Source organism: Hippopotamus amphibius, chromosome 4 (assembly GCF_030028045.1).
Source record: "Hippopotamus amphibius kiboko isolate mHipAmp2 chromosome 4, mHipAmp2.hap2, whole genome shotgun sequence".
In the NCBI taxonomy this organism is placed as follows: Eukaryota; Metazoa; Chordata; class Mammalia; order Artiodactyla; family Hippopotamidae; genus Hippopotamus; species Hippopotamus amphibius.
The window spans coordinates 54,187,801-54,204,662 of record NC_080189.1 but is presented as its reverse complement, the minus strand read 5'-3'; the positions used below and the strand labels follow the sequence as shown (position 1 = coordinate 54,204,662).

General features: G+C 36.2%; 1 protein-coding gene across 1 annotated transcript in view; it reads right to left on the bottom strand.

Annotated features, from left to right (window-relative positions):
* Positions 1–16,862, bottom strand: part of ZNF804B (zinc finger protein 804B) — a 488,274-nt gene that overhangs the window by 85,781 nt on the left and 385,631 nt on the right. Inside the window, exon 2 of the mRNA XM_057732211.1 lies at positions 5,148–5,291. Within this exon, the coding sequence (XP_057588194.1) occupies positions 5,148–5,291 (144 nt within the window). The remainder of the gene's footprint in view (positions 1–5,147; positions 5,292–16,862) is intronic.

Sequence of the window (16,862 nt, the reverse complement as noted above, 5' to 3'; positions counted from 1 at the left end):
TTGAGATGAGCCAGTGTCTCTAGGGCAGGAGAGACTTGTGCTGCTTGTGAGGATGTGTATTATTTGTTTCAGTATTATGCCTTTGCAGCTAAGAATCCGGAGAAAGGGATTATGATTTGGTAGTCTCAGAAGGAATTAACTGTTACTGACATGTTAGCTGTATTAATAGTTACAATACTCTCTTTATCCAAGCGATTGTAATTTGTATACACAGTCAAATTGCTTTAGTAATAATGCTCAGCATTTACACAGAATTTTAAGAAGTTCAAGGCAATAGCTAAAACAATTGAGTTATTTCCAAAAACATGAGTTACATAGAGAATGTGGTTGTCAAAACTAGAAAAATTCATTTTTTTCTTTGTTGAAGAAATAGAAAAAAAATCAACTTTGTTGCTGATAAGGTGTTTTCTACAAGAAACATATCTCAATTTTTATTAAATTATAGAAAACATTATTAAATGTCCAATGGAATTAGTTTAAAGCTATGAATCCCAGATTATTTTACTTTATTCTGTTAGGTTATGTGTTAGCGTACTTCCCTAGAATTACAATAAATCTTTGAATAATATAATCTTTGCAATAAAACAAACACATAGGACTGCTATATAGACACAAAGCAACACAAAAGCTTTAGAAATCACTTATTAAACTGAAGGATCCTGAGTAATTAAAAATGAGAGAAGGAAAGTAGAGAGAAGAATTCTTATTACCCTGTTTCTAGTTTTAAACTATTTTATTAATGAGTAATAGAATTAATTCCATGTGAATTTGGATTCACGTCTAAGTGTACCAAAAGACCATATTGTTGCAAGTTCAACGGAAGAAGCCAGATATTTACTCTGAATCCACATGGAAAATAAAATTAAGGCAATTGTTCATATTACTTAGGCCAGAAAATACTCTCAGCCGAATCCCCACTGCCACCATTATAATCAGCATCACAACCAAGAAGCACCCTTACTGAAGCAAGAACCAAATAGACATGTTTAGCTTCGGGATCTGAAATTAAAAAAAAAAGACGTTTAGTGCATATTTCCTATTTTTTGTACATAGTATTCAGTTTCATTTAGAAGGCAAATTGTAAACTCAGCTCCATTTATAAATCAGGTAATTTTCAAAATATTTTGGGCCAAAATAAATCTTTAGATGGAATATTTCAACATTCATCCAAGAAAGCGGTCTTATGAGGTCTATGGCAAATTTAATTATTCCAAAGTTTCCCAAAGTGGGCAGCATGTACAAAATTCTGTACAATATTAATGTGTTGATCAAAAGGAATCTGGAAAATGCTGTTAAATCAGCTTACCACGAGAGCTCAGCTTTTTCTGTATCTAGATATAAGTTGTCAGCCTATCTATTAAATCTACTGAAGTATATATTGGAATACAGCCACAAAATGGGAGGGCATCCCAGACAGAGGGAAGACTATGAGCCAAAATGAGCAGGTGGGAAAGCGTAATGAAGCTTTTAAGAAACTAGGGAGATTCTGGGGTTGCAGGAGATAAATCTGGAAATGGATGCCCGTGCCAAACTGTGGACATTTTGAATGACAGACTAAGTAATTCAGACTTTTTAAAAAGTCAGCCATCAGCCATTGAAGATTTCTAAGGAGCGGAGTGATAGAATAAATATGGTAGCTTGGGAAGATCAGTCTGGCTGTAAATGGATAGTTTGGTGTGGAGCAGGGAAAATATTGGAGGCAGGGAGTCCAGTTAGAAGTTGCTAGCAAAGAATCAGGAGTGAGATTAAATATGAATGGTGAAAAGAGAATGCAAAAGGAAGAAGGCGAACAATGTCTATTGAGAGAGAAGAATGGGACGAATGTGGGATACTTTCAAAGATTTTTAAAGAGCTCCCCAGGAGACTGATGGTGGCTTTAGTGGTCAGGGTGAAACTTTTGCAGCTTCTCTGTGTGTGGGTGATGCTTTATAGCTATCCCCATGTCTTGATATAGCTTTTCTACCATAAAGGACTTTCCATTCTTGGTTGGTTAACATGGCTACCTTTTTTTAAATTAATTAATTAATTTATTTATTATTGGCTGCATTCGGTCTTTGCTGCTCCTCAGGCTTTCTCTAGTTGTGGTGAGCAGGGCCTGCTCTTCATTGTGGTGGCTTCTCTTGTTGCAGATCAAGGGCTCTAGGCACACGGCTACAGTAGTTGTGGCACGTGGGCTCAGTAGTTGTGGCTTGCGGGCCCTAGAGAGTAGGCTCAGTTGTTGTGGCATGTGGGCTTTGTTGCTCCACGTCATGTGGGATCTTCCAGGACCAGGGCTCGAACCCATGTCCCCTGCATTGGCAGGCAGATTCTTAACCACTGTGTCACCAGGGAAGTCCCTAACATGGCTAACTTCTAATTCATTCTTTAGGAGTTCTAACTCACTTGTCATCTCATTCTTAAATAATTTTTATATGTTCTCTTAGTATCCTAGATATACAATTTTGACAATATTTAAATCAATGTATTTTAAAGATTGATTAGATAGATTACAGGCTCTCCAGTCAGATTACAGGCCCCCTGAAGTTAGGGATCATATTTGTCCATTTTCCACAACCAGCACAGTGGCACATAGTGGAAACTCAATCACTGTTTGAACAAGGAGCATGCCTAGGAATGTTAGAATGCTAGTAAGCCTAAAGAAAAACAGAAATGGGCCAAAAAGATGGAATATAAAGATTGAGGAAAGGTTGTTTTATCAACATGTTGAAAAGCCAATGGAAATAAGATTGAGGAAAGTGATAAAAAGGGAAATGGATGAGGCAGAATTCCAGAGTGAAAGGCAGGCTATAGACTACAGATGAAGTGTGGAAAATTCACCCTCTGGTAGTCCAATACTTTCTACTGCTTTCAGAAGAGGCCTCCTACTTCTCCATTTCCTCACCTTAGTTCCCTGTGTTTCCACTCTCAAGAATGCCATTCTTTCTTGAGCTTCTTTTTCAACATTTACTTATGCACATTGAAAACACAGATCAAATGTCACTATCCCCTAAGACCTCCCATGGTCACTTATTTCTCTGAATCTCCCGAGTGACTTTTGTCTTAATATTCAGCCTGAAGCACTCCTACATAAAACTCACCTTGGGTGATGCTTTTGGGAAGTTTGCCTTTATAGACATATTCTATCTAATAAATGCAAAAGGATGATAGAATTAGAATCATCATTTTATAATTCCAAATGAAGTAATGGATTTAAGCAAATGATCATCTATGGATACAAGAACCATTAATGGAAAAGGTTGGTGGGGTGCTTAATGATGGGTGGATCAAGGCCATAGTACCTGAACCCACTGATCCAACTTCATGTCATAAAAAGAAAGAAAACTGGACATCATATACCTCCTTATGGAGAGACACAACACACCCTCTAATATATTTTTGCCAATAAAAAAATGTGAACCTGCATTTAACCAGATTTTATCTGTAACAACAAGTTTAAAAGAAATATAGAAGACACAGAAAATGTACAAAGACAACACTGGGTTGTGTACAGCAAAATCTCAAATGTGTAAAATAATCCAGTTTTTTAACGAATAAATTGCAAGGAGTAAAATTTAAAGAGGTTGTGAAAAACCTATAGTTCAAATATATATTAAAAGAAACTTAAAGATGTGTCAACCAAAAGTGTGATATGTTTGCATGCTGATTTCAACAAACCCAAATTTATAAATCATTTATGAGACAAATGAGGAAACAAGACCACCCACTGATATCAAGATACTGTTAAATTTTAGGTGTGATGATGGCTATGTTGTTTAAGCATCATTATACATCCTGAAATACTTTCAGATGAAATGATACATCTGGAATTTGCTTCAAAATAATGCATGGTGGAGGCACTGGCAGGGGAGTGAGTGGTGGTGCTGTAAATGAAACAAGACTGATTGTTGCTGGAGTCAGATGGTAGCCACATAGTTCATTTTTATATGTGATTGAAAAATTCTATTTTGTATCATTTCAAAATACATGCTCCTGGGCCCCATCTTAGAACTACTGAATTAGAATATCTAAAGGAGAATCTGAAAATCTGCATTATTAGCAGGTTCCAAAGTGATGATTATGCACACTAGGATTTGGGAATCACAGTCCTAAACAATTTATCCCATTGTTCTTGCTCTTCTCAGAGACATCCAGTCAATTATACATGCATGCTGTATCTTTAAAGATAGAAACTCTGTCTTGCCTCTCCCAAAGTCGTATATTTTATATGTGCTCAATAAATATTAGTGATGTTAGAATCTGTATTGCTGTTCACTCTGAATAAATACTGTAGGTCTAGATTATAAAAAGACTGACCCATATATTCAAAGATATTAGAAGTGTGCACCTTCTCAGCTCTTAATGACAATCCTCTGGCCATGTATGATTTCTTTCTAGGGAGTATTTAACACTCCTAATTACTAAGGGGCTAATATTCTCATACCTCCTGCAGCAAGGATAAAATTTATCAGATGAGAACCATCACCTCCTCTTTCACAGACAGATAGAAAGAGAGAATCTTAGCTTCTATGTATAGAATATCTACACTGATTTGTGTGTGTGTGTGTGTGTATCCTTTTAAGAAAAAGAAATGAAATGTGAAGTGTTTATACCTGCTATTACTCCTCAGCTTTGCCTTTGTCTGAGATTTTCTTTCTTTCTTTGTTTGCAATGGTTCATTTATTCAGTAACCACTTTGACTCTCCTAAAAGAGTATTCTTGGGAAAATATAACTTTTATTGAGAATTTTTTCCCCAAAGACTTAGTATTCCCTATACCTTGGAACTCTTGAAAGACCTCTATGGTAGATTCTGTCCTAGTACTGGTCCAGTGTTCTAGTTCTGCCACTCAAATTAGCTAGGTGGTTTTGAATCTAGCTCTATTTTACTGGGTCCTGGTTTCCCCACAAATATAATTCTAAAATAAATATCAATCTACTCTTGGATCATCTGTAAGTTAACCTACAATTTTACATTCCTTCTAGGAAAAAGTATTTCACCTAATATTTAAACAGAAAACACAACCTTTGAGAAAAAAAAAAAAACAAAAACAAAAGGTATAAAATGCTTTTATCTCAGCAACTTAGATGAGGATAAATAAGGCCAGTTGCATATATTGTGTCCTGAAGGTATAAATCCAGGACTATGAAGGATATATCCCACTGTGCTTACCTGCTTATGAGCGTGATCATAAGAATTAATATGATTGTCAAACTCCTGGTGTTTGTGGTACTGCTTGTCACATAATTCACAATAAAAGTTCGCCTTTACATCTTCCAGGGCCTTTGCTGTGGACTTCTCCTTTTCTGGAAAATCCTTTAAAAAAAAAGGCAAAAATGTTGGTTATATTTCTCTTTGATAGCATAACCAGATCTCATGTTAATCAAGTTGGTATTTAATTTACTGTGACTAAAAAGATATGGTTAGACTCATTACATTTCAGAAATTCATGGCACTGTGGAAGCAACTTTCAGCTTGGCCTTATCCCTGAGTTAGCAATAAACACATAAGGACTTATCCTAAAGGAGCCCTCTGCTGCAGTATGGTCATTACTCATTCTTCTTCTCACCTCCCGTTTCCAGGTTGGTTCTGCTGACTCACCTAACTGGAATACTCACCCACATTTCCTCTGTCTAGCCAGTGACCCATCTCAAACACTGTACGACCTCTCCACAATATTTTATTGTGACATTGATTGCATTGTTTTATATTGTTCACCTACTGCTTCGTGTATTTTAGCCTTCCTGAGATCATGTGTTGGGACTTACTGTTCTCTCTTCACATAATGCCTTTCCCACCTCGTTAAATTGGTGAGTTTATACTCCTTTACCAACACCCAGTTTTTTGCCCGCTCAGAGAAGCCTTTTCCATGACATTTCAAGGAGGAGAAAGTCTCCATTATGTTGCTTATTACTAAACACATCTACGATCATCTATGACCATTACTTTGTCTTTTTCGTAGACATTTCTTTCTTTGATATTCCCCTTACATTTTTGTATTCCACACAATTCCATCTTCAGCCAACTGATTTATCCACTTCCCACACTCTTGCTGGGTAACCCCATGTATACTATAGTTAGAGCTTTAATATCCATAATCTCTAACTCCAGCCTAAGTTTCTTCTGCAGGCATCAGCTCCTGCTGGACACTGCCAATAAGTGTAATGCACAGTTTTCAAAATTATTAAGCTTAAAATTTTGACTATGTTCTATCTCAAAGAGAATTTTGGGCACATCGTTCCCCTGCTTAAAAATCCTCTTGAATATCCTCTCATTGCCTATAGAATAATAGTGATGAATGCTTACCAAGCGTAAACAATGTGACAGGTATTAGGTTAAGTATATGAATTATCTCATCTGTTCCTCACAACAACCTTATAAAAATAAGTTCTGTTTTAATCTACATTTTATAGTTGCATCAACCAGCACTGAGAGAGATCACACGCTTGTGGTCACAAAGTTAGCAAGTGCAGAAGGGATTTGAATTCAAATAACCAATGCCTCGCACCCTTGTTAACAAACAGCTGTGTTTTACCACCTCCCTTTAAGGCCAGTCCTTTGATATACCTACCATACAAGCTCCTTCCTACCTCATCAGTGTCATTTGTATCAACCCATGCTCCCATATTACCCTCTTTAATTCTATTAGCAGACATGCCACATGATATTAAAGGAGTTGTTTTCATGTCTATGGCTCTCATAAATCTTTTGAAGGCAGGAACTGTTTTATTCATTTTTGTGTCCACTGTGCCAAACATGTTGTCTAGCCCAGAATAGGTGCTTTTTTAATATGCATTACGTAAATTAATGGATAATGTTGGCTTACATATTCATGCCTCCTATCATTCTGCAAGTTCTTCTCTATTATCCCAATGCCTAAATAAAAGGGTGGCTGGCACATGGAGGATACCAAGTAAATATGCTTAAAGAACGGGTGAACAAAATAAAGAATGGATTTTAGCTTTGTTCCTCCAAAATGACTAATCTTCTATAAAAAGAAATTAGGCCATAAACCTAAATCATAGGGGCATCACTGCCCAGACAAGAAAGCAAACACAGGGAATTTAGGCAGATTCTCACAGGGTTGAGAGAAGTGATGGGACAATTAATTTAGACATGGAACATAATGATTCAAGCCCAAGTACAAGAGTCTAACACAGATGGCAAGAAGCAGGAAGGACATGAGTAACATTAACAAAGAGCACGCTAGACTACAATATCGAGATTGCCTATCTAAGAGAGTTGATGTAGAAATGCGGTTACATTCTAGGCTAACGAGGCAAATAAAAGCTACTTGTCAGGATGTATCCAGTGAAGAGAACGTGAGTACTGACTTCAAGACAAAAACCCAGTGGCTCAAAGAACCGAGATAATGTGGTCACTTGATAATTGAGGGAGCAGCATAGCATTGAGGTAAAGCAAATCTTTTGATGTAGTAGGCTCAGAATCAGGGGTAACCGTTATTTTTCATTCAGTCTTTCGCATTAGAAATTTGTTGTGCCCTTCCTCAGCATAATTGCAGGGATTTGGTTGGAACAAGGGACTACTTTGGTTTACCTGTAGTTCTTACTATATGATGACACAGGAACAACAGCCTCAGAAAACTCATCACGTGCCTTGGATATTGAGCAACTCTGCCTCAGCTATGTCAACTGGAGGTGGAGTGGGGTGGTGACTGAGAATTCAGGGTGAATCTGTAGTTAAAAGTGTGTATTCTTTTTATTCCAGATTATGGAGAGGATTTTATGACAATAGCTCAATGGCCAGGAGTGGAGCTTTTCCAGTTACTCTTGGCATCTATATCTAAACATCTTTTATTTCTAAAACTTACAATATTATAATACAGGACTCTCAATGAAAAATCTTATGAGAGTTCTACCAATATTTATTCATGTACCGTCACCTATAAATGTTCACATTTTACAAAGCCAACAGACTAAATTACATACCTTCTTTCTTGCTTCATTTTTCTTGCCAGGAAATGGTGCTGCTATACCTATTTCTCTTCCCTCTAAGGGACTAATGATATTCCCCATGGCATACCCTAGTCCCCTTATTAAGAGAGGAAGGATGCACAGGTGGGATATAAATACCATTAGCAAAACATACAGAGTTCACAATCCAATGTGTCCCTCAAAGCCAGAAGTAAAAGCATAAACCCAGCAGCAGTGACTAGGGAATAGAAATGGGGAAACTGAGGCCTGAGAGTACAAATCTCAAGCAGAGGACACCACAAGCCAAGAGTTGGGTAGGGATAGAGGAATTGTAGAGAAAAAAAAAAAAAAGATTCCTTAAGTATTTTTGGCAAACCTTGAAAACTGAGATTGGAGCTTGAGCTGACTTTTAGTAAAAGAACCATAATCTAGTGGTCTGTGGTATTACTCAGCATAAGGTAGACCTGCTCTCAAGTGTCAACGTGGACTGTCTACAGAGATGGAGCTGAGTTGGTACATGCCAGAAGGCTGGAGGGTAAAGTTCTCAGACTAGTAGGGGAGGCATCACATAGTCTAATCCTACCATTTAGCAGAAGAGGCAACTGATGTTTAGCATTTTCGTGATTTGAATAAAATCAGGTAACAGTAAGGCAGGGGCATACTTTCCATTGTATCACACTGCCCCATCCACTCAAGCATTCATCCATTCATCTAACCACACGTTCATCCCACTATTATTAAGCACTTATACAGTCAAGAATCACTTGTTAAGCAACTTGTAATCATCAGTCTCTTACTAGGTCTTTACAGTCTGGCATGGGGGCATCACATGTGAAGAGGTAAACACTATAAACTGCAACACCCTGATAATCATACATTGTTACAGAGTTTACCCAGTTCATACTAGTTAAGAATAATTGGAAGAAAAAGTCAGATTTTTTTTCCCTTTTTTTTTAACACATAGCATTAGATACACTGTAAGTTCTTGGCATTTCTTGCCTTTTTGTTGAATGACAAGATACCTTTACTGGTCAAATAGCTTTGAAGGCAAATTAAGGTGAGATTTACTCTCTGAAATAATTACACAGTCTTTAAATATATTCATAGATGTGGAATAAACATGAAAGGAGTCAAAATAGCCACCTATTCTCAGTATCAGTAAATTTTAAAATTAAAAGTGAATAGAGTTCATAATAATACATTAGACCTATAACATTTGATGCATAGCTCTATCATTGATTTGCTAGTTATAGAAATTTCCCTTCTCACAGTTTTCCTAGAAGAAGAGACTTTGGAAGCTTATTTAATAGAAAAAATAACATTTATGAAATAAAAGAAAACTTTTTAACCATTCTCAATGATTCATTAAATGTTGAAAATGAATTATAAATTGAAAATGACAGTTATCTTAAAAAGTCATTTTTAAAATATTAGGCATTGCCAGTGGGCATTTATGTTGCAGTTCAGTAAGAATTCCATAGTAATTAATTACTTGTCATAGTTAATGTTTTGGATGCAAAGAGAGAAAATATACTTCTTCACACTAAGAATTTTACATTCATGCATATAACAAGTGTGTCTGTAAAGTGGCAAGTATTCTGACTAGAGTAATGTGTTTAGTTAGAAATATGGATGTTTGCTACCAAATTATTTTTATTATTCTCATGATGCTTAAACACTAAAGCCCACTGCTCTTTCTTTGTAAAACAGACATCTGCCTAGCACTTCACACTTGTTAACTCCCTTAATCTTCACAACAACTTTATGAAGTATCATCTCTTATTATCCCATATAAAGACATGGAAGGCAAGACACAAACCACAGCTAGAAATTTGCTCAACGCTGAAGAACAGAGACTGGATTCAGACTCTGATCTGCCTGCTTCAGAGCTATTAATCACCAGGCTCATGGCTGCTCTAATTACTTAGCCTTCATCCAGATACCGCGTAATTCTAAGCTGTCTCTGCTAACTTTTTTGGTAGATTTGGGATGATACAGAGCCCCTAGCTCCCAGAGAGAATAAGAGGACTGATTATAATTTTAAAAATCTATAAAGCTCTTGAAGCTGAGAGATGGGCACTAGGAAGATACAAGGTGGTAGTCCTGTTTCTGCTGGTTGTGAATATATGCCCTGATTATTGAAAAGGAAGAGAAGAAATCAATTGCTATTCTTCATACCTCCTTAATGGTAATACCAGCTCAGAGCTTTGAGAATTGAACTCATATTCTTTGCATGAAAGTTCACATTTGACCTCTCACTGTTATGTGTAAGAGATTGCTTTAAGAATTCTAATTTCTCTAGCCTGTTCTGATACATTGGCCCCAAATAAAATCCTTTTTCAAAGATAGTGAATTTTCCTCCTCCTTTGATCAAGTGGCTATTGCCAATTCAAAACCCTCTTTTGGTCCCCGTCATCTCCTTGCATCTCTGTAATAGATCAGGTAATGGAAAACTTGCTTTATATGGGTATCTTCATGTATTTATTTTATTTTTGTGATAGAGAAAAAAATTAGTCTTTGAAAACTAATTTGAATCTCAGCCTCTTTCTTACAGTAGTTTAAACTATAAGTTTTCAGTTTTCTCAGTATAAATTAATGGGGATAGTGAGTAGCTTGCAGGATTGTTGTGAGTATAAAATTAGTTCAGTTTCATGGAAGCACTTAGTCCAGTGTATGTTAAAAGTAGCTACTTGATGTTTGGATATCTTGTGTGTATGTGTCTTTGTGTTATGTGTGTGGGTATCATTGTATTCATGTGACACTAAATTAAAAAAAAATAATACCATTCTCCTATGAGTCTACAGAGCAACTTTCATTTCCTGATGAAAATTTGAGCAAGTGACAGGAGTCCTTATCCTCTTCAACCCACCATCTCATATGAAAGCACAGTCCCTGACAGGAAATTCAAATTTGGTTTCCATAATTAGTATTGTCAGATGTTTTTATTTCACAATTTGTTTTTAACATTTGGACTGTTTAGAAATTCCACACATAGGCAAGAGAGTGCTGGATGCCCTTAATTAACATTAATATTACTGATACTGATTTCCCTAAAGATGTCACTGGCTTCTTTTATAAAAGGAATGGTCTTTGCATTCCATAGCATCTAGCATATTACTTGTTACTTAGAAGACACTTGTTGAATAAGTTAAATTAATGAATAAAAAACAGAGAATGCTTTTCCCACTATGTAATAGATAGTGTGACTTACCATGACAATGTTAAATTATATCATGGGGAATTAAACTGTTGAAATGATGGCAGAATAAATAGATGAGTAAGATTCTAAACATATGGAATTTTTGGAACAATCCTTTAAAAAAGTATAGATTCTGAGGTCTAAGGAGCTTACTGAAGAATTATCCTAAAGTAATAGAAGATGGCAACTGCATAAAGATTCACAATCAGAACTACAGATTATTGATGTCCAATGCTTTTCCTGCCTTACCGTAATCAATAGCTCTCCTTACAATTTGTTGAAAATCAAGTGTTGGTTTTCCAAAGTTGAACCGGACACTACCAAAGTTAGACCTTTCCAGCAATGCCCAGGTAGGTATAACATCAGCCACTTCCTGGATCTGAAGAAGAGCTTTTCCCCTCTTATTAGTGATGCATTCAAGCTGCGCAGAGGAGAAGGTGAATATGTGAACAGCCACAGTAAATATGTGAACCTATCACTGGGTGGTGTGCTTTGGGAACATCTCGCATCATTTCCAATTTGAAAAGAATGATGAATTTCTGACTTACTGGCAAGATGCCAGAGTGATAATTGCATTTCTGTTCATGAAGCAACAATTACATATTTAAAGTTTGCTTGTATAACTGCTTATTTTGGAGAAGATTCCTAATTGGCTGCATTTGAACAGAGACTATTTTTGAAAAACACATGCATTTCTATTAGAACCATTGTTCATCAGTATTCTACACCACCAACTTTGTCTTCTTCAGCATAAATTAATATACAGTTCCTCTAGCAGAAAAACACATAAGTATATAATGCAGTCCCAGGTGCACCCTTAAACAATCATAACAGTAGCTATTGCTTTATGACCTAACTATGCAGGTCTGCCATAAAAGAAAAAAGAGGCAGGTATAATTTCCACATTGCTTACCAATGGGATACAGATGCTGCATTGCACAAGTTCATAAGGGTTATGGATTGGTTTTCCGACTATTTTTAACAACCAATGAAACAGTAAAACACACATAAACCCATGAGACTTACTGGACAGTGTGTAGTATGAGCCCATTAAGATCCAAAGACTACCATTCTCTTACAGAGAACATCACAGCCCTCACCAGTAAAAACAGGTAATATTCTTGCGTGGGGAAGAAAAAGAGGGTACATGAAAATACATGTAAGTTTACCCAGGGTCAGGGACAAGGCTGAATCCATTAAATAGCAGTCCTTAGCCTGGAGTTTATGCCCAGCAAACATCCATTAATGGATTCATGAATGAATAAATATAGTGAGTGAAGGAATGAATATATTTAATTTCTTTCTGACTTTTTGCCTGTGCTGAAGGGGAGAGAACTGGAAAGCCTGATACTAGCATGGTGATGTCAAAACCCACATAATTGTACACTTCAAAGAGTGAACCCTAATGTGAACTATTGACTTTAGCTAATAATAACACATCAATATCAGTTCATCAGTTGTAACACACTCACCCACCACACTAAAGTAAAATATCGATAATAAGGGAAACTATGTATAAAATTAGGGGGGAGTATATGGAAGCTCTCTGTATTTCCTGATTTATATTTCTACGAACCTAAAACTGCTCTTAAAAATAGTCTATTGTTTAGAAAATAGAAGTGTACAATGAAATCACATTTTAATAGTCCTACTTTCATTGAACTCAAAGAAAAACAATGCACGGTGTAAAAATAATCTAATCCATGTTATGTAATATACACAGCTGAGCTCCAGGTGGGCCAGATGACAAACAGGGCTCCTTTGTACAGAGAGATCTTGAGCTCTCCAGTTCCGCTCTGTCATTTTCCATGAGAGAGAGCAACTCTCAGAAACCCTTAAGAAAAGCAGGACTATTGACAGATAGTATTTATAATCATTAGATCCACTGGAAATTCAAGGGTAACATTTTTATATTTGAAAGAAAGGTTTTGGAATATGTCTATTGTGTGGTTGTGTAACATATGATAAGAAAAGGGTTTTTTTTTCCTCCAGACAGACAATAGTGTCCCATTTATAAAGGTAGTAATTACCACCTCATCTATTCAGCCCACAGATATGTGTAACGGTAATGAATATAGACATATTGCATTCATCTAAATTGAATACACTTAAATGATTACATCTCTTGTGCATTAGACAGGAAGTATTTTCATTTAGCCATTACTCCTACTGTAACTACTTATTGTAAAAATGCAATTAATAGTGTCTGACATTTTATTTTCTTATATAGGAGAAATCAATGAAAAATATCAGCTAACTAAGTTTTCTGAAAAGTTGCTAGTGACACCTGCTCGGTTACAAACCACTTTTTAAAAATTCAACACCTGTAACAGCTATCTAGGGGAGAAATGGTCATTAAGAGATGCTGACCTAGACACTGCTTCACTTTTGCTTGGGAATTAATGGCAAATATGACCCTTCAAAAAGATTCAGGTGATTGTCAAGTCAGTTCCTGTTCTCAGGCCTTCTCAGTTTGTTCTGGCATTCATTTGTACAGTTCTAAAAAGCCATGTTTCTGTCCTACATGTGCTAAAACAGGCCTGGAAACTCTTAAAATGATGTGCTAAAATAGTATAAAGCCAAAGTCTTTGCTTTTAAAAAAGGACACACAAACCAGATAAATGCCCAAACTCCAAGGACATTCTTTATGTTTTTCTGAACGTTTGCTACCTTGTTTGATAAAAAGTCTGCTACATGTGGTTTACTTGTTCTATAACCAGAGATGTTTAAAACGTGATTGTGCTCACAAAGGCATTTCATTATTTCATACTGGCTACTCCAGGTTCCTATCTATTGAAATCCTTATAGGTAATTTACTTTCAAACTTAGAGAAAATAGCAATTGTGAAAGAAGTATGGTATACTGAAGCTCTGAGTCTCAAATCTTGAAATATTAACTTCAAGCTGGGAAAATGTGTCAAAGTAAGGAAAATCTATTGAAATGCTGGTTTTCTTTGACAGCAAGGAATTCACATGGGTTAAAGGAAATGCTATAAACCACATTACATTCATTTCAAGATCATGAAATGATGTACAAAAGTTTGGCTCTGTTGTCATGTATTTTGGAAGAAATATTGGTCACATATTCTATCTATTAATTATTATTCTCATAGAACTTTTGTAAAACTCAGGTAATTGACTTAAAAATCCTCAAAAAAGAAAGTGTGTATTCCAGTTTTATGGATACACTCTTGCTTTACTGAAAATAAAAACAATTGTCAACTGAAGTCAGAAAGCCTGATGAGCTGGAAGCTGGGACAAAAGTTAATATGTGTCATAATGGCAGAACTGATAGTACAGCCCACCCAGACTGTGGTGAAGAGTTGAAACCAATTTTCACAGCTGCTTGAGCAGCTGGAGGATCCATACTTATTATTAACACTAGCACCAACTCAATAAGCCATATAGCTGTGCCCCAATCTACTGTGTGTGATTGTGTGTGTGTGCACTGTGCATAGAGCCAGTCTAAAAAGAGAGCCAGCCGTAACAGAACAGAAGTTGTGACTCTACTGTAAAAGAAGTGGAATTAAAAAGTCAGAATCTTCATACAGGTATGGAAAGGACTTCAGAAATTCTTTTCTAGTTAAGGAAATTTAATCCAGAAGTTCTTTGGTTTGCCCAGGTTGATGTAGAATGGTAAGTAGCAGATCTGGGCTAATTCACGTCCTTGAGCCCAAACTTTGAGGACGAGAGCAGAGCCGCAAATTCTATGAGGTCTATTTCCTTATTCAGAAGAGGAGATTGATGTAAAGGACTAGATTTTGCATCTATGAAGCTTGAAATGGATAAATGAGTATCTGCAGTGTTTAAGCTGATATAGAGATATATATAGAGAGATTCTCTTTCTTTTCCTAAGTAACACAATCAAAATCTATTTAACATCATATTTAGAAAGTATGTTCTATACTCTTGGAATGCCAGAAATAGAAAATTTTCAGTTTTAAATCATCTCCTACAGAAGGAAACAGGATCACTCTCAGCAGAGGACTTCCTCTTTCCTTTATTCTCCTAAGCTTTAAAAAAATATTAAGAGCTTTACTAGCCCATAGATTGTTAGTTATAGATAGTTACAGTGGCTTGAGCACTGAACTGAACCAGCACTAAAAGTGGCTTTAGAAAGGAGGAAGCTACCTTCTTTTCTGATATTGGAGGGGTACCTTAGATGAAAGAGAAGAAAAAGTAGAAGATAAAAGAATTCATACCTAAAATGATTTTTTTTAACTTCTATGCTGCTCTTGAAGCAATTTAGTGTATGGTGGGGATTTAGTTATATTATAAAGGTTTGGATTAGTTACTGTGTTATTCTACTGTGCAAGATAATAATAACACATAATTCCTGTTTTCAAGAGACTCTCAGACCAGAGAGAATTAATTCACAAATTGAAAGTGACAACAGAAAGGAATATACAGTCATATGGTGGGGATTTAAAGTGCTATGTGTGTTCAGAGAAGGGAAATAATCATGATGCTTTGTAATGTGCCTACATACCTAAGTAGAATAAACCTATTAAGATAGAATTTTATAAGGAGCCTAAGTTATTGGTCTAGTATTTGACTCTAACAATAAAAAAACGAATGGCACTTGATGAGCTCTTTAATTCTGGAGTTTAAGAAGGTGACAAAGTATTTCTGAGAATGAATGAACCTACATTTTGTAATGAGAATAATACAGATTTTATTCCATATAGTGGTAAGCAAGAAGCCATACAAACTTTAGAGAGGATGAATTCCTATTCCCTATCTCCTCTTCTATTACAGCTGGTGTTATTTCTGACCAGCAGCTAACGTACGAATTATGATTCTGCCCGTGTTGTTCCTCTGTGTCCTCCTTGTGATTATTTCTCCAGGACATCCCTCTTGGACTTTCTGCTTCTTGTTTCAGAGTCTTTTCACAAAGTCTGAGTTCACTTTGAACACCAAAGCACAATTAAGGGATTTTAAAAATTGATTCCTATAGAATTTTTTGCCTCAATCCATTATGCCATGGAAAATCTTGACTGGCTGCTGTATGTTTGAATATTCTGTTATAGCTCTAGGCTGGAATCTGTGTTCTCACTAGTTGGATGCATTTGTCAGCAAATCTCTATTCTGTACTAGCTGCAGTGATGGCAGGGATATGTAGGATAAAAAGTCATTATAGTATGAAAAGAAAAGAGAACATTCATTGAGAAGAAATGACAATGCCCTTAAACTTCTAAATAAATACCATTAGGCACTCCCTAAGAGTAGCAGCAAACACTCAAACAGGAGCATCCCTCTTGGTTTACTGCTTGCCCAAATTCCACAATGGCTGCACTTTGGTTGCCCATCTAGGGAGGAACAGAGATCAAGGTAAGAGTCTGAATCCTAGCTCAACAGCTTGCAAACTCCATGGCCTTCAATGCATCACTTAAATTCTGTAAAACGAGGCTAATAATGTCACCTTCACATGATAATTATGATGATTAGATAGGTTCAAACATGTAAGGCACCTAATGCCATTCCAGGTACCACTCAGCAGTCACATTATCTGCTTGTCTATCTGTCTATCCATCTGTCATCTATAGCTATAGATAAAATATATAGTCTTAAATGCTGAAGTAGTGGCCAAAGTGGAAATATGCCAAGAGGAAGGGTGTCTAGGAAGTTCAAAGTTTTGAAATTAGTTATTAAAAATAGATGAGGCAATATGTCCTTGTGGTTAGGAGTATAGTTCTGGATCAGACATACTGAGTTTGAATCAAAGGTCTATTCCTTATGGTGGTGGGAGAAGCAG